Below are 19,326 nucleotides of genomic sequence, written 5' to 3' on the forward strand. Positions count from 1 at the left end.
GCAATCCTCGAAAACATTCATTTTATTTTGTGCAATGAACTTACAGAAGTGCATTTAGTTTCATTTCTTTATTTTGTTTCTTTTTACAATACAATGTGCTCTTTGTTCACGTTTAATCCTCGCTCGTGGGAAAATAGATTATCAACGGTGCTCTTTCAAACTCTGCTAACGCGTCATGATGAGGTTCCAGCCAATGAAAGTACATGTGTTAAGACGAAATGGAGAAAAATTCGCATGTACTGAAGGTTCCGAGATCATATTTTACGCCTGGGTTCTAGACCCGTGGGCGGGGTTTCGCGAGAGAAGAGGGAAGAGAGATACTTTATTCTTCTAGATGGACACGAAATAGTGAGACTTGCATATCTTTGTGCTCAAGTATCTATATGGTAATCGAACTTGTATCACGTTTTGTATATCATTACTACTCAAGCCTTTTCTGTCTGTTAACAAATCAAACAAGGGTAAGTATGTAGATGTTATAAACTTGTCAAATATACTCAAATTGAATAGCGGATGCATTGGATTTACTGATCCTCTCGTTGTCTATTGTACCATAATCCACCTATTATAGGTTTTCTTATATTAAGTTCTTTCCAGCAAACGTTTCTTGCTGAAGTAACTACTTATTCTGTAACTTCTAATATAATGGTTTATTGTGGTTGTTTGCGGTGAGGTTAGGACAAAACTGTTTTGTTTGAATCGCATTACAATTAGCAGGGAAACAGCATGTAGATGAAGCTATCATTACTGAATGGATTCCAAGTTTGATTCCGGAGCTTGGTTATCACGTTGGTTTTTCTTGCTATCCACAGTAATCATTATAATACACAAGTTTTCGACTTGCAAATAACAAGGGAACACAATCGCCGCAAAACTAGTAGTATAAATGAGAACATTATAAAATACTGTTACATCTGTAACGGTATTGTGTAATTTTTATATAATAACTTGTATTTACGGGCAAAATGTGCTTTTAAAATATGCACAAGCTGTTCAAAAGGAAGGAGAAAATATAGAGAGAAATAGATGTATTTTGTATTATTATTATTATTATTGATGTTCTGTTGTGATAGTGATATGACATGTTTTGTAAGTCGTCATAGCAACGAAAAACATATAATATATAGAGAATCCAGCTTGTGATATATACATGTACAGCATTTAAAAGTGTGTAAATGTTTAATTTATTACGTACTACAATAAAAAAGGATAATACCTAAATGAAGTGTTTAGATGGATTTTGATAAAACAGTAACCTAAATTATATAAATATATGGACTGAGGGCTATAACGACATATAAAATTTGCAAAAACAAGCATTAAGCTAATTACAAACTGGTGTTTTTCATAGTAATACACATTTAGTGGTCGTTATACATCTTAGTATTTATATAAAATACATTTACTCCATAATGTAAAATACAGCTAGTTCGATAGGATACCAACTTTGCTCACATGTATTCGAAATGCTTAACCACCTTCCGCGAATTCTATCGAGAGATTTAAAGCTTAAAATATCTAAAAAGATAATCACGCCTCTTGTGCCGAATCTTTGCGAAACATGGTCGCTTACTGTGAGGGAAGAACGCAGACAAAGTGAGAACAAGATCCTACGACGAATGTTCGGACCCGAGAGGAACGGAAAGGTGAACAACGGAAACTTCACAACGAGGAACTACATGATTTATATCCTTTACCAAACATTGTTACGGTAATCAAATTTAGGAGGCTAAGGTGGGCACGGCATGTAGCCAAAGCGGAAGAAAGAAGCAACATTTTCCAAGCTATAACTGGAAATGGATCGGAAAACGACCATTATGAAGACCTAGGAGCAGATGGGAGGACAATATTAAGATGGATCTCGCAGAAACAGGAATACGAAGTAGAAACTGGATTCAGTTGGCTAAGGATAGAAATCAATGGAGAGCTTTGTGAACGCGGCATTGAACCTCCAGGTTCCATAGATCATAAAGTTGTGATTACTTAACCACCTTCCTTTGATGCGCGAGTCCACGTTTGGATTCCCGATGGCCAAGTTTAGGGCCCTTGGGGTGAATCCTTATAAACTTAACACGTTAGTTGCAAAACACGATAATTAACAAACAAAATAATTTCTGAATGAATATATAGTGCAAACAAATCGAAAAAAAAAAAAATCCACTAATACTGAGCCAATCAAACGCAATCGTGGTCAAGTTACTTTTTTTTTTTTTTTTTTTTTTACGCAGTTCTTCATTTGATGATGCAATCAAATCAATTACTTTTTCTTTGTCTACATTATGGAATGAATATTTTTCTGTACACATAAACAAGAAATAAAGGAGAGAAATAACTCGTACATTTTCCAGAGGAGAGCCTAAAGAGGGGAGTTCGGTAGTATATATGAACGGTTTACGCATAAGACAATAGGTGAAAACGAGTAAGTGCAAGGGGCCGTTATGGACTAGAGGGGTCCTTTGTTAAGTACAAAGTTATACTGGCTCACGGGCCGTATTGATATTAGCAGGGGGGGGCGGAGTAGGAGATTTCTTTTGGAAAGACGAACTTAGGCTGCCGCAATCTTTTTGGTAGGAAGAATCAAGAAAGCATTTGCGATCGCGAAAATTCGACCAAAGCCTACAGCTCCTGTGCCTCGTGATCCACGCGGGCCCCTCGACGATTGCCAAGTAACCAACGTGCCCAGTCCGGCACTAGTGTTTGGTACTGACACCAATTTGGGAATTACTTAAATGAAGAGTAACTTGGAAATATACCGGTAACAGAAGCCAGTGTACTGACCACACATCATTCAAATAACTATGAGTAATAAGTTCTTTCTTTTCTGTAACCTCACTAGGACCACGTGCCCGGACAAGCTTGATAACTGTTTTATCACTCAAGGGCCGGACTGTTATTATTATTATTATTATTATGATTTATACATGAAGTACGAATGCCCACAAGATATTTCACTCATATTAATTTCGAATTTAAGTTTCTCCTTAAAGTTATTACAGTCACTTCTAACATTACTCAATCTGCTTTAGCAGTGAACTTTACATGCCACAGTAGAAACTGTCACTAGTGATTGCTATTTCAGGCAGGGAAATCATTGAAGCGTGCAGCTGTACAACTCAAATCTGTACAACAGTCCTGCACTGCATTTACAAATTTTATTTCCGTAATGTACTTCAGTAATATGACACATATTTACTGACGGGAAAAGTTCAATTTAATTATGTATCACATATAATGTCGATGCATAAGTTCGTGCAGTTTTCTTTTAGGTTGCGGCGTGAAGCGACTGTTTATCGTTATTCGGTTCTTTTACCGTAGTTTGGAGTTTGCGTTTGTGCAACACAGGTTTTCCTGATTGTGAACGTATTATTGAATATATTTCAGACAAACTAATATGGAATGTCGAGATGAGAAAAGTGATCATTTCCGTCACATTTTAGTCTTCGAGTTTAAACGAGAATCCAGTGTATTAGAAGCTGCGAGAACAATATGTGCAGTGTACGGGAATGAAGCAATTGCTGAAAGAACAACACAGAAAAGCTTCGCTTGACCAATGGCTAACAGATTTCTTCCAGTCAGAACCAAAACAGTTCTACAGGCGCAGCACTGAACTGCTACCTGGCATAGGGTCATAGATAGTGGAGGTGAATACATCACTCAGTGATTGTGAGTTAATGTGAGTGACAGTAAAATGTATGCAATGTATTGTTACACTCGTAGAATATGTTAACGTTATGTCTATGTTGTATTTGTATTGGAATTAACAGAACAGCAGAATAAAAATAAAATATAAAATATAAGAACCGCACGAACTTGTGCATCGACCCAATATAAAACCCAAGGATATAATCAACTTCGGAATATACAATTTTGTTAATCAGCGAAATTGTAAAGACAAACATGAAATTCATAAATAAATCTGAAAATGACATGCTTTGAAAATTTGACCACTCTACAATGCCCTATCAATTCCTAATAGTACCAACGTATCAATGTTCGAAAACTTAAGTACTGAAAAGTCAAAACTGACTTTCCTTCACCCACTACAGTATAATCCAAATATACTATTTTAGAAGGAAATCAAACTGATTGACTACAAAAGAGTATTTATTATTATTATATGAATATATATTAAGGCCTCTTAGAACCCTACTAGAGAAAAAGACTGCAAATTGCAGTTCAATGCTTCAATATACTAAAAAAGCCAAATTACTTTTTAAGCCATAATATTTCTTCCTGTTATGTTTAATACCATAAAAATGTTGTCTTTACCTTGTGACATTTCAAGCGATGCATGCATGTTATCGCCTGTACATTCAATAGCTTTCAAAAAAGATCAGGTATATACACCTTTGATCTGAAAGCTTTATATTCATACCAATGGATTGAAACCATCAAAATAGCATTTCTGTTCCTGTTCTTAGCTTCGTTACCATGTAAGCTTTTGTTACAATCCAAATGGATATAAACACACGACTTTCAGAACAAAGGTGAAAATTACGCGTTCTCTCTGAAAACGATTGCACGTCAAATTTCAGTTTTAAGCTACAATGAAAAGCCTTCCCATTATACCAAATGTTCCAATATATACAATAGCAAGATAATCCCAAAGCTTAAGTGCCAGTGTCTATATTTAAAAGCACCTACACAATATATGTAAACTAATCTGAAAGCGTAGCAACAAGTCTACAAACGTTGAACCCCAGTGTTTTTGCATTACGTTAACCATGCATGCGGCATTTCACAAAGAAAGAGGCCAACTGTTGAGAACGAGCTTCATGGAGAACAAGGTGGAGTGAATAAGAAACTACCACCAGTTTCACATGCACCAAGATTAGACAACCAGCCAAAAGACATTGTAGGTGAAAAGGCGAGTGAGCAAACATGAGTTTCAGTTTACCTGCCACAGGTCCAGCTGCCTGGGAGAATATGTCAGGTTGCTGTGTAGCCTGTGGCAAAACACTGGCATCCGCACTCTGTTGTCCATACGGCATCACGTTGGGGACTCCACAACGTTCCTTTGCTTGACTCCAACCCATGCGAGATTGTTGGCCTCGTGAAAGCTGCAATGTGGGCCTGGCGGTGGATTGATGCGGATAAAAACTGTTCGACGATCTGTGAGATGAAGGATAGCCTCGTCCATGATACTTTGGTGCTTTACCACCAGGTGCATTAACAAAAGGAGGAGGGATAGTAGTATTAACTAAATGAGGAGGAGGTACAGAAAAATCAGGAAAATGACACGGAGCCTGTGAAGGTCTGTTATGATATGGACGTTTCAGAGAGGCAGAGTGATGACCCCGTGTAGATTGAGGAAATGAATGATAGCCTGGACCCTGGTTAGCTTTACCTGCATGTGATGGCAGTCCAGGGAAGGCATGATTGACAGTAGAACCATCTATACTGTTTTGTTGCTTGCCAGTTGCAGATGAAGGTGGATATGGCAGTGAGTGAGCTGTCATGGACCTCATTCCCCCTTGCTTTGGTTCAGACGAGAATCTGCTACTTCCATGAGAATATACTCCCGGTCCATCACACGCTTCCTTTGTAACGTGCCAATCCCAATCCTTGCCTTTGGGTTTGAATTTTCCTTGATTGTACGATGAGTTTGAAGTGTTGTTATGCCAATTATTCCAGTGATCTTTGTGAAAGTATTTCTTCTTAAAGTGATGGTCACCACTTAAATATTCATGTCTTGCTTTAATTGTAGATTCTTCATGGGAATTATTTTTCCTTTCACTCCTATCCATAGTTTCAGGTTGTTGCGATTTACTTGTATTGTTCACACTAGAGGACACTACAGGTGGAGATTCTTGCTGACGTTCATTCTTGTCCCAATTCCAAGTGGAATTATTTGTTTCACTGCTTGTCCCAACAGGGCTATACGGTCCATCTAAAGCAGCAGGACTATAGGGAGGAGTATGCGGCCCAGATGGCATTGACGATGGCCGCTCATTGGAGGGGGAAGGAGTTCGTGGAGGACCGGATTGTAACTCTGGATCAGGATCGGGAGAGGGTTTCAGTTCACACTTTGGCTCTAAAGTAGGAGGTTCGTCAGACATGTTCTCCGAAGGCTTAGCTAATGGGGGTTTGAATAATTTGGGCATTTTAACACACGAACCATTGTAATCTTTCTTCTTGAAAGTCTCTTGTTTGTCTAGAACTGGCGCACAATCACTGTGTTTTGTCACTGCGGACTTCAATTTGGGAAGATTCGAAGGAACACTACCAGGATCTATGCGCTGAGGTGTAAGCTCACGTCCTATGCCACTGTCTGGACTTGTGTTACAACTTACAGGATCTCCTCGTGGTGAAGTACCTTCAGTGCTACGTCTCCGTTTATCTAGTTCAGTGGAAGCGAATGCCACAAGTCGATCAAATCCACTGCTTATTTTATCCTGCCACTTGTCTACCTTTTGCGCGTCCTCCTGTATATCTGTAAGTAAAATCATATACATACTTGTTAGAAATTCAGCAGATAAGTCATATGAAGCTGAAACTTAAAACATACGCAATAAGACACATAAGTAACAAAAACATTTCAAGAATCGGCCTACAAAATATGTAAACACTATAATTTTCTCAGTACGCGACTGGAATATAATCTGTTCGATTTTATATCAAAAGCTTTTACATAAGCTTTTCACACTATCATTGGTTACTACTTTTTGAAGATACTTTCAGTGTGCATAGTTTCGTTTCCTTTATAGTGACTATAAATGGCATCTGGAATCTCGAAATGCGATTTCGTGATGATCTGAACTTAGAATGAATAAACGAGAAGTAATAGTTTGCTAATACCAATAGTAAAGCTGCGAGATTATTACAATTTCCCTTTCCCAAGCAAAGCCAAAAATTAGGTTTTAAAATAGATATCCCGCGTTAATACAACAGCTGTCCTGTCACACCACATTCCTACAAATATAATCATAATCCACTAGTATAGTGACGAAGATGGGCCCCAGATACAGAACCATCACTTCCGAAACACGAAAATAAGTGCTTCAAGTAACGTTCTTGAAACGAAAATATGCATGAAAATTTGAACATTATTTTCGTCTATATTTCTTTGAAACATTTTATCTAAATTCTAAGTTGTAGCACAGAATGCGTGTGGGGTCCGCTAACACTTCACACGAGCTTTGTTACCTATTTGTACAATTACTATTTTACATTCGAACTTGGGTGGGCATATAAAGCAAATTACATTCTGTTTATATAATTCTTCGAAAATATAATATAGTACATCGTGAAAAATTTACATCTTTCGAAAGAAACATCATTAATTATGACATTCTATAATTTACAAGTACAGTGCTAAATGACATATCAAGCTGCATATCAAAGAAATTGAAATGTTGAAGTGTATTGCAAAATTATAAGAATTTGTGTCTACCTAAAGTATACCAGTAAAGAAAAAAAAAAGCATATACTTTTGATTTTTTCCTCAACAAAACAAAACAAAAAAAAAAAAAAACAATATCGTTACATTATTATGAAATCTGAATATTCGAAAGAAAAAAAAATGTCTTTAGCTGCCAAGATACTTTCAAACCATACTATTCAGAAAACCTTCCAAGATGCAGTTAAACATTGAAAATGCAACATTAAGAAGGAAATATCGTATGACCCTACATTTCCAGAATGTGTAGGCAAAAGGAAAACAGTAAAATTGAAAGTGCTGCTGCGCCACGTATTACGTGTGCAGACCACGCTCACTGGAAACAGCAATTGAAGGCAGTTCAGTAGTGACACAGTGCTGGAGTAACGTATGTATGGCCGGTTGTACAATGCCCAGTCGTCGAATGCAGCAATTTCAACAGGTATCCGCCTTTGACTGCGAAACAATTATGGGACTCCGGAACGTTACCCTTCGCAGCATTCGATGGGATGCAGCCACAATGATGAAAATATGGAACCAATGACTCCAGGAAGGCAATAAGCAACGACGTGCAGGATTCCAATGACAGCATCATATCATAGACCGAGAGGACAAACTTCTTGGGCGCATAGCGGAACAGACAATTATTCCAAATACTGGCGCGCCAATTCGAGGTTATTGCGCAGCGAAAAGCAACTTCACGAACAGTTTCCACGTCGTCTGAAGAGGCGAGGCATATTTCCATGTTCCCATTGCTGTGGCTTCCGATCCACAGCATAGGCAAGTGCGGTTCCAATGGTGCGGCGAACGTCGCGCATGAAAAGACAAATAGTACATCTATCATCTCGGAAGAACCTCGTATCTTTCTGCATCATGATGATGATAGCAACAGACTGGACGACGTCTAAATACTACATTATAATACCAACCCCGCACTCGACATTATAGTATCGGATACCACTGGAGTCCGTGTCTGCTCGCGTCTAACATCCTTTGAAGTCTTTGACCAACTAACAGTATATTGCTGAGGTGGTGGTGGATCCGGTTGTGGTCCCTTTAACAGCAGACACGTATGGATCTGCTTTCCACCACAACAACGCGCAAATGTACGTAACATGCAACGTCCTACACTTTCTGGATGAACACGTTGTCCCGCTGCTTCCTCAGAATTGAATATAGCTCTTGTCAATATACTTTTCGTCACGACTGTACATCTTTAGGCAACATGTCACTCGTATGGCTTACCATACCACAGCAGGCAATCCAAGGTGGTATATTTTCTAGGCCCCGTCGTGCCATAGACATTTGGACGTCCACGAAGGATCCATGCGTTGCTGACACTTAGATTTTCTGCTAGAATTTAACGGCGCACATCGGACACAGTGGTATGTATAATTATTTCACATTTGTACCTAAAGCTGTGTCTTACACATTTGGGGCTGCTATATCATCATCTTAGTGTTGCATTTTTAATGTTCGGAAGTGTATATTTCTTAAAACTTGCATTCACGAACTAAATTCTGTTCATTACTTTTAAATTGCCTTTGATCGCATTCATTTAAAGAAAAATCCATCACTTAAGACTAAAAAAGAAAATAAATTCTTTTCTTTGAAATAATTCGACTTATATATAAACAAGACTCCCGGCATTTGAATACACCATGGATGCATTTCGAATATTTATTTATTTTTATAGACCCGTTCTCGGATTAGAATTCTACAGCACGTATTAACCAAACACACATACAAAACTAAATCCTTGAATATCTATATTTCTTAGCATTACACTTTGATAAAAGAAAAAAAAATATGGGTTAATTTCCTCTTCCCATATCATACTCTGTTTTCGCTTGATATGTTACAGTAAACAAAATAATCAGTTTTAGTATAAGTAGTGATACTAATTATTTCTTGACTGGAGGTATATAGAATCTGATTCACTTTAGAATCTACGAATAAAAATATTTTTATAATTTTGGTAATCTTATTTAAATTATTTCATGTGCGCTCAGTACCATACGCACAGAACACTAATGGAACAGCACACGTAAGATGTCTCGGTCCAACAACCAGATTTTTCTGTTATCCCACCACATTAACTTTATTTTAAATAGATTGAATGTAACAGTATATACGTATAAGAAATATGATTTTATAGTAAACCAATTTAGACGTTTTGATTTTTATTATCAAATACCTTTCAATGACCCTTCGTCCTTCTTCAGGATACATAATACGTATTTGTTTTCTGTGCTTTACTTGGTTCATTAAATTGCGAAATTTTAAATACTTTTTGTATATATAGCCTCGCCTGTTCTAATACCTAAGAGGGATATTTCATTTCTATTTCTTACATGAAATTTGTAGTTTTACGTCCAACGTTTATGCTCTTTAGATTACACAAGTGGATAATTATGAAACAACTCGTGGAATCGTAATGTAGGAGGGAACAGAAGAGCCTGTAAAAACTCATGGTCACGATACTGTCCATCACAATCCTGGCCCGGGACGAACCAAAGAACCCTAGTACCAAAGGTGAGCGCTCTGTGAACGTAAGCGCTCCTCGTCATTTCTTAAAGAAAAGTACGACCTTCTACTGGAATCATTTTGAAATTTATCTAATATTACACTGAAAACAAAAATCTCCACCAAATTATGTGACATCTGAAATTATCTACTCTTACTAATGACGAACGAACACTTCACGCCGAGGATTTGACTTTCCTTGCTTAGATTCGGAAGTGTTTTTATTTTTCTTACTTATTTATTTAGCTTCAGGATAATTAATTATTTCTTCGATGCGTAAATTAGCCCGTAAATAATTATTAATTTCAATATTTTACGTACACGGCATTTTAAAGATCAGAGTGCCTATAGTCTTTTAAATCCCACGTAACATATCCTACTTGTAACAGTGAAACATATGACAAGTTATTTTGGATCACACCATACCATACAAGAAAAATAAAGAATCAGTAAGTAAATAAAACTAAATAAAAAAGACAAGCGAAAATACAAAAACTAAATTTTGTGGCGTTTCAGTTTTTTTTTTTTTTTATTATTATTATTATTAAATATTGATTTGTATAAAGGAAATTCTGTACCAGTTATGAAAGCTTTATACTGCCACTTATAACAAAGAAACTAAAAAGAAAAAAAAAAATCCCAGAGGGTGAAGTGAAAGGTTTGGTTCCTTTCTTCGAAGATAGAAACACCACTCTACAACTCCTAACTTAACGAAAAGACTTCCATAATTTAGTAATGAGTTCTTATTTGCTTGTTAATTAGTTACGCTGAATTCATACTTTTTTCTTCCGATAACACGTAACTTCTTTGTTTATATTTTTCTAACTTATGAAATATTATTAGAAAAATATTCAGTTTTGCAGATGTTCACTGTTGGCTAACTAGTTACTTACAGGTTGTCATCACTATTATTATTATTATTTTAAGAAAACAATCCCTTGCTAAATAATATTTTGTAATACTTTTTCTTATTTCTGTTGCATTGTTTTGAAAATAAAAAGTGGGAGAAAAGTAGCGAAATGGCACTCCCTACACAATTAGTAACACTTTACTTCCTTCTTTCAAACTTAATCCGATTCTTTTAGTGGCTCTAAACACGTACACCATTTTTGTTCTTTGACCATTGATTTATATGAGAAATTATTTTTGTTTTCTTTGAAATGAACTGGAATTTTACTGGTTTGATTTTCTTGACTGCTTCTTCAAATCTTCATGAAAATTAGATTTTGTTATTCATATTTTAATATTTAATAATCAAATTATGACGTAGGCAGAAGGCAAAAGTTTTAGGTTTAGGTAATAGTAAATTTATATACAGGGTGTTATGTAAATTGTAAATATCAAAGTAAATATCGGAATTTTGCGGCTTTGTATTATTTATTATCATTAACTTACAATTATAATATATCAAATGAACAAGCAACTCGCGAAACAGTTTTGTACGCACGCATGCATATGCACTGTTTCCTCTTGCTGCCGTTAGAAAGAGGTAGTAACAAAGATGGCGAGTAATGAGCAAAAAGTTTTTGGCGTTTTAAATTTTGCAAAGACTGAAGCTGTAGTCACATTGCAACCGTCTGTGTGGAGAATTTTAAGCAGACGCTTACAACTACGTTCTTATCGTTTCCAGTTGCTACAAGCTCTAAAGCTTACAGACTCCGGTATACGTTCCAACTTTCCAAATTAAATGCTGCTGCATGACGAAGATTTTCTGGGTCATGTCGTCTCCAGTGATGAATCAATATTTTTTATCTAAGTGGTGATGTGAACACTCAATAATGTTCGCATCTTGGGGTCAGCAAATCCCCACGAAATGTTACAGTTGCAACAAGACTCCCCTAAATTAAATGTGTTTTGTGTTATATCCCGGTGGTAAGTTTATGGATCTTTCTCGTTTATCAACTCGATGTGTGCCGTGTGACGAATGGTGCTTATACTGAACACTAGTATCAAAATCTGTTTGAGTTGCTCTTTCAAGTGACGTATTATTTATAATTATACGTTAAAGGTAATGCATACTACACAGTCTTAAAACCCCGATATTCATTTTGAAACACCTCGTATAATAGAAATCCACTTAAAAAAAAAAAAAAAAATGGTCATTTAACTGAACTAGGAGAAACTACTAAAATCATATTAAAATTCCATACAAATCAATGGGCTAAGAAACAAAGATGGAACAGGTACCCAATACCGTTCACCGCTTAACTTAAAACCACGAATTATTAACGGTTTTTTTTCCTCCTAAAATTATAATCACGAATATATTCGTGCAAAGAAAAAAGATCTGAATATAAATTTAAACGGCGATTCCTTACGTTCGCCATACGCAGCTGAGTATATGGGTGTCCGATAGATGTGGGTAAGATCAAGGCCGCCGATTTCTCTGTAAATTTGGGGGGGAGGGCACTCAGAACAAATTGCATTCAAATTATGCCAAATATTGTACATTCATAAATACACTAGGGGGGCCCACATGAGCTTTGGGGAGGAGGAGGATTGGCGCCCTTGGGTAAGATTCCATTGGAGGCCAATGCTTATTAACGAAATGATGGAACTGAAATAGCATATCTACATTGTACCGAGAAATCATTTGTCTGTTATTTCTCTGAAATAATGGCATTTTTTTTGCAAAAAGAACATAAAAATTTGCAGTAGATTGAATGGAATATCTATTTATACTGTAGTCATTTTCCCCACTGTTTCGTTTTCTCAAAATGCTAGTATAATTTGGTAATGTTTATTGTGGAACGCAAATAATCGGGATTTTAATACTTCTCGCGGGAAAATTTAAATCTCAATTTTGATCAGCTTATAGTTCAAATAACTTGAACGAACTGAATTAAACGTTGTAAAAGATTCATTGTCGCTTTAAGTACACAAAAGTGTTCAAAAAAGTAAGACTAACAATAAGATACATCTGCTTTTATCACGAACGAATATACTCGTGGTTTTAAAATCAGTGATTTTCAAGTGCCTAATTCGGGCCTAAATTTTGGACAGTTTTAGTAATGTTTGCTTCCACGTACCTCTACCTTCAACGTACAAAAAAATAACCAATAAAAAAAATATAAAATTTGGAACGACTTTTGCGAAGAAAATTATAAGTTAAGCGGTTAATATCTGAATATATCATTATGCAGAATGAAGGAAATCTACACATAAACGTGTACTTGACCAACTAAACACACCAAGGAAACAGAATAGGAAATACCTTAAAGAACAAATGAAATGCAAAAACGACACAAAAAACCTACTGGAGTATAAATGAACATACATATATGCATTATCAACATATTTGCACAAAGATACAACTGTGTGCTTTTAATACCGTCGATATTTGGAACACTATGCTTCAGCACAGAAAATAATATTCACAAGTACCATTACTCTCTAAGGAAGAACGCCGAAATCACCGAGTTTTCATTTTTTTTTACTAGCATCAATCATAATCTGAAGATCATTAAACTTCCCTATCACAAAAGCCTTTCGCGAAGGAACTGATTTATTTATTAATTTATTTTACTCAGCACCTGTTAGGAGTTGATACTCCAAATAACTTTGGTAATGGCAAACAAAGCTACTTACCTAACGTTAGTAAGCCCACTTAACAAGTGAATACTACACTAGTTTAATATGTGCACCACATGACGTGTCAATATGTGTCTGCCTACGGATGCAAAGCAGGAGAATTACAATCACATTCAAAGCACAAATGGAAGATTTTTTTTATGCACTCTTTTGAAAAATAAGAATGTTATAGCTTTTCATACAGTACATTCCTCAAAAGCAATAATTCATGCAATTACATTATTTCTTTCTGCTTGACTAATATAAGGAAACATTTAAAAAGTTCGTATTCAGAGGATTTTCTTTCGTTCATCGCAATAGATACTCAAGTTACGTCTGTTAATTTTTATGTCTCATTTTTGATAAATCTTGAATAAGAAGCTAACAAAATCAGTTTTGGTTTATAACAACCTAATACTCACAATGAAATTATCAATAATCAAGTACCTACACAACGCGTGAACAACTTAACTCCTGTTAGTGTTAAATAAACAAGACAGTCCCGAAGTAAGGGGTTAGTACCAGAAGAAATGAGGATAATTTCGGTCTGCTAATCAGATAGCTGAGGTAGTGGTAAGGGGCAGGGATTACTGGTGCGGGAGGAGCTTCAGATTCAGTTAACTACCTCCTCCAACTTCTTGCAAGACCTTTACCAAAATATAAAGTAGTGTGTATGACGCATAACAGGACTAGTATGGAATAACGGTACGTGATGAAATTGTGCGTCAAACTGAGCAAATCGGATACAAACTTCGCCAATGTTAAGGAAAACCTACAACGATGACCTTTTGCCATGAGTAATGCTTTTTGTTTGTTCATGTGACATAAAACGTTCAAGGAAACACAGGACGACGTGGAGGAACATCGTTCAGAACGATCACAAACTTCAAAATTGAGAACAATGCGGCTGAAGTGAAAGGTCTTGTCAGATCAAGGGATCCTCCACAACAACAACTTACTGAGTAACATAGAATTAACAGGAAGGAATATATAACAAACAGAAAAAGCTTCCCCACCTACTCCTAACATGGCCCTAGCGATTTATTATTTTAAATATCCTGCTTCCTACTGGTCTTAAAATATCCAGTCGGAATGTCTTAATGTATGTTCTGCACTTGCTTGCAAACTTTGACAGTTTTACTAACATTGCACATGTGCTAACTCAAAGAGTGCATTCAGTCCAACGGGATCATGTTTAAATCCTAGAAAGATAAAATGTTCAGCATTTTACCAAGGAACCAAAACTTAGAATACGAACTTTTTCAATGTCCTTCGATACGATAAAAGCAAGAACATGTTTGTATTAAAACAAGCACCATGTAAAACAACAATAAAAAATATAGTGTAATGTAAGCTTACATTTATAAATACTACGTGCGAAGTTGAATATTAAGTGACAACATTTACTACACTTAACTAAATTCAGAATGTGGCAAAGCTGATAAAAAGAAAACAGATTAAGATACACTGCAATCACCAAATTCACCCATGCAAACAGAAAATAAATACAACTTTCTAAATAAAATTAATACGTAAGAAAAGAAAAACCTGAAAAGTACAGAATAAATAAAAGCACTACAAAAATCTTACTCTCTTTTGAAAATTATTGTGATGTAATTACTGTGTACTACTCTGAAGTACGTGAATGTGTTTCTAAACAGAGAAATGACACATAGTGATCTACTGAGAAGGAACAATACGTTCATGTGAAACTGAAGTGATTACCTCCTCATTGTATTATGTGTATAGTCAATATAAAAGTGTGTCCCAGAAATGAGGCGCCTAGCATCAAAATCCGCCGCATTCATTTCGCTTAGTTTCGAGTTATCTCGCAAAACGTGCAGTAAAGCTCCATATACACGCGTACAAAGTCCCATATTTGAACTAGTATTTTAGTATGAAATATTAAACTTTTAAACAAAATTCTGCTTCCATGGAATTCCTTTAGATCAAACATATAACAAGCGACATATAACTCAATTTCGTTATATTATATATATAAAGGTCTTTTGATACTAGGTGTCTCAAATATTTTCTTTTTTTGTCAGTATCTTCTAAATACGAGAAGATTTTATTATTATTAAACCATGCACCTTCATATTGAATTTTTGTTCTCTCGGTACTTTTTCAATCGTTATAGCCGTTTTATCAAATGGAGGGTTTGTTAGCAATTTAGGATATAAATTTTTAATGTCACTGTGACACACCATAGCTACAGTAACGACAGTACACCGTATGTTAGTGTCAGTAATGTTAAGACTGTGCAGCTTATGTTCTGCAATGGAATAAAACTCCACCACGAGCAGAAAACTTCTTGGAAGTTCACAATCCCCAGCAAGGCATCTCCTATGAGCTCAACAAAACGAGCCAGGCAGAGTCTGCTTTCTACGGAGAAAAAATAGGCAACCAACGATCTGCAACTGGGCTGTGCATTGTTACGATATTTTATCGAAATCCAAATCAGGTGTCGCACAGCCCTACCTGCCAATATTAAATGGGAGTATACAATTTGGTACATTAAAGCCCTTGTCTCCGATTCAAAATATGGGTGTATTAAAATAAACACTATGTAAAAACAAAACAAAGAATATAGTGGAATCTGCAATAAAACCGACGTTTCAGTGACTACCATATACACCATTATCTGAGATGTGGACACGGTAAAGCGGCACCGAGGTCGAATTCATAACCTGCTGTCATTCGACACCTGTATGAACACTCTCTCACCGGTAAAGATTGGTGACTTGCCGTTACATTACGTATTGCATATGTGTATTTAAGTAACCAACAGAACCAGTCACTGGGACAATAAACAAAGAAAACTTCTAAAAGTGTTTAACAGCAAGATAGAGCTACAACGGCAAGTTAACAAAACAATAAAAAGACACTCGGTCTATTATCACAGATATCCTATGCCCAATTTACTAAACAAAAATTCCGATTCTACAATACTGGTATGTAAGTACACCAGGATTCGGTTTGAAGCCGCACTGTAATTTCTTGTTCTGAATGGAAACCGGCAATACGTGCTACACCACAGTGATATACTCGGAAAATCAGTGTATACATCGTCAATGAATACTACACATTTAGGCTGTCGAAATAGACCTTTTAAAAGCTGCGACACAGTGAAGTATCTAAAGACTGTTACTAAGCGTGGAATAAAATCAATGATTACTTCACTCCAGCCTGCTACTGTCGAAGCTGAAATTTGCCCGTTGCTATAGCCATCAAATCATCATCGTTGGTAGCATGGATCCTCATAAGGCGCGTACAGTTTGAATTTATTTCCATAGGTCGTTAACAACCCTCCGTAGTTCTTAAACGAACTTTTCAGATTGAGCACGGCATTTTATATTGGAAACATAGGAAGATCACACATGGAAATGATATACTGAGAGAAGGAAAGGAATGTTGGAGAGGATGTAAGGGTCCATACAGCAGAAGTACAATTCAAAAATTCGCCAAGTGGAACTGAGGAAACGTGTAGTCAAGATTACGAAGCAATAACTTCGACGCAAACTATTTTCCGTATCTTTTACAATATTCTAGTCTTACTGAAAACCATTTGTATTTATTTACTATCTTCATGCTACACATTTATCGACGTGCCAAAATGACAAATGAAAAGCCAGAATGCTCACATTTCCTACTTTTACCACCATTATCAGATCTCAGGATAAGCTTAAAATTAAATACTGTTTATTTAATTGACTGTTTAAAATCTTGATATTATATCTATGGACAATGACGTTAATACTATTATGGCCACAATGGCCTTGTCTAACATATATAATAAAAAGGTTTGAAGACCAGCTGCATGTAACAATGATCATCAATGAAAATGTAAACTGGACGTAAGAAGTTCGTTTTTATTACTTTTCTTTGCTGATGATGAATATGGAAACAAAAATGGAAACTTTTCCATTTACACATATCTCCAAATATTGAAGAAGAAAAAAAAAAAAAAATGACAGTTGTCAATGTTCAGATGTCCTGAACCGCAGTATCAGTTATGCTGTATTGCTCTAGTACTAAGTTATCTACGAAGTGAATTTTAAAGGCCATCAGTTAGCAGTTTTGTACAAAAGTCAAACATACCTATGTGAATACTGTGAATATACTCAAGTACGTCTGTTAGAAGCTGCCACAACTTGGCGATTTGTGCCAATAAACAAATATGCCACAATATTACATGACAATGCCAGTAATATCTTCTTCTCAAAAGATTTGGGCGTCACGAGTTCTTTCCAATACTTATGCCAGCAATCTACAACATTGGATTAAGAAAAAGAAAACGTACTATGCCTTTGCAATACCCATAATTTAGAGGGAGCCCACGAACCATGCAATGGTTTCTCCAATCAAATGAAAGTTTTAAACTGAAAAAGAAAGACAATCGATCTGAACACTGCGTCTGCGTCCAGTTCCATACAGAAGACTACCTGTACGGAACTACCTTCAGAGTACCACGTTGATTCTGATAAAGAATGCAAAGGACGTTCCGATCAAGGTGAGTCTCCAGAACACATCAAATGATCTTGACTTTTGCTGCAACTGTTCCTGCTCGCAGCCGCACAGAATTATTCAAAACGATCAAGTTCTCATAGTAACAGATCTGTATCTTCCCAGAATATAAAGCAGAAATTTTAGCGTTGCAGCTTGAACAATGGAATGTTCTAGAATGAAATATACTTAATCTAAATATTTAATAATAGGGAGAAAATGTTAAGTCCCTTTTTTTCACCATCCAAAACAGTGTGGTATGTGTCAATATACCTGGACTAATGCACACTACAATCCAGAAGAGTAAAGACATTTTACTGATTCCTCACAAGTGAATTTGAAAGTTGTTTCTTCATATTGGAGATAAGCTTTCTTCAAATTCAATTGAACGTATTGTCCATATTACAGAATTTTATGAAAACATGAAGCAGAAGTCATCAACTACAGTCACTTTCAGTGAGAGATATGTGGTGACCTAATAGTAATTCCACTTTCACTCGGCATGCAGTACAGGTTATACAAAATGATGATGCTTTACCTGAGTGGGAGAGTAGAGCTCATGCATCTCTTAAGATCAAAATGAACTGACCCAGGAAAGCTTCAATCAAATGAGAAAAAAAGTAAAAAGTGAACCACTAGTTGATCCGAAACGGATCTGCTTCCATCGTTACACAGCAAATTAGGCCCCATGAAAGCTTTGGTGAAGAGTACAAAACGCAATGGTCAGGCCTTCAGAATTCCACGCAAAAGTAACAGATGTTTTTATAGATTCACCGATTCTTAGGAATTTTGGAGAAACTGCAGAGCACACAAGGCAAGGCAAGCGGAGATTTTCTGTTTTAGCATGTTACTGCTGATCAATCACTAAGGATGCCTCAATGGTTGTATACAATCGACAGCCCACGCAAAAACGCTCAAAAATAAGCACTTTTTTTCGTACTCTGATATATATGCCGGTGTCTAATCACGTTTCTTGTATAAGAAGCATATTCCACTATGTATCAAGAGAAAAACTAAGCCGACAGTTGAAAAACAAAGATATATACGATTCTGAGATATTTTTTTTTTCCTAATTACAATAATAATTTAATACCTGACATATATTATTGTCATTAATAACTGATAGGATGCAATAAATGATAAACAAGCCACTATTTGTTTTTCTATTGAGTAACTTCGTATACTATTACCGGTATATAGTTATAGTGTGTTTACATTTTAGAGAACCTGAAAAATAAGGCCACCACCTTTAGCTATTTTAATCATGCACTTGAGCTACATAATGGCAGAAAGTAACTAATTGGCAAAAGAAAACATTAACTAAACACTACAACAAAAAAGCTACG

The 19,326-nt window shown here is 36.0% G+C and overlaps 1 protein-coding gene across 4 annotated transcripts in view; it reads right to left on the bottom strand.

Moving 5' to 3' along the window:
- The window catches only part of gpp (DOT1 like histone lysine methyltransferase grappa), a 140,856-nt gene that overhangs the window by 26,252 nt on the left and 95,278 nt on the right, over positions 1-19,326 (bottom strand). For 2 of the 4 annotated variants that reach the window (XM_081742310.1, XM_081742312.1), the window contains one exon: positions 4,898-6,433. In XM_081742310.1, coding sequence (XP_081598436.1) covers positions 4,898-6,433 — 1,536 coding nt within the window. Of the gene's footprint in view, positions 1-4,897; positions 6,434-13,492; positions 13,575-19,326 lie in introns of those variants that run through there. The other 2 variants (XM_081742313.1, XM_081742311.1) reach the window with 2 other exon arrangements.

The sequence above is a fragment of the Thermobia domestica genome, chromosome 16 (genome assembly GCF_964235325.1).
Source record: "Thermobia domestica chromosome 16, izTheDome1.hap1.1, whole genome shotgun sequence".
NCBI lineage: Eukaryota > Metazoa > Arthropoda > Insecta > Zygentoma > Lepismatidae > Thermobia > Thermobia domestica.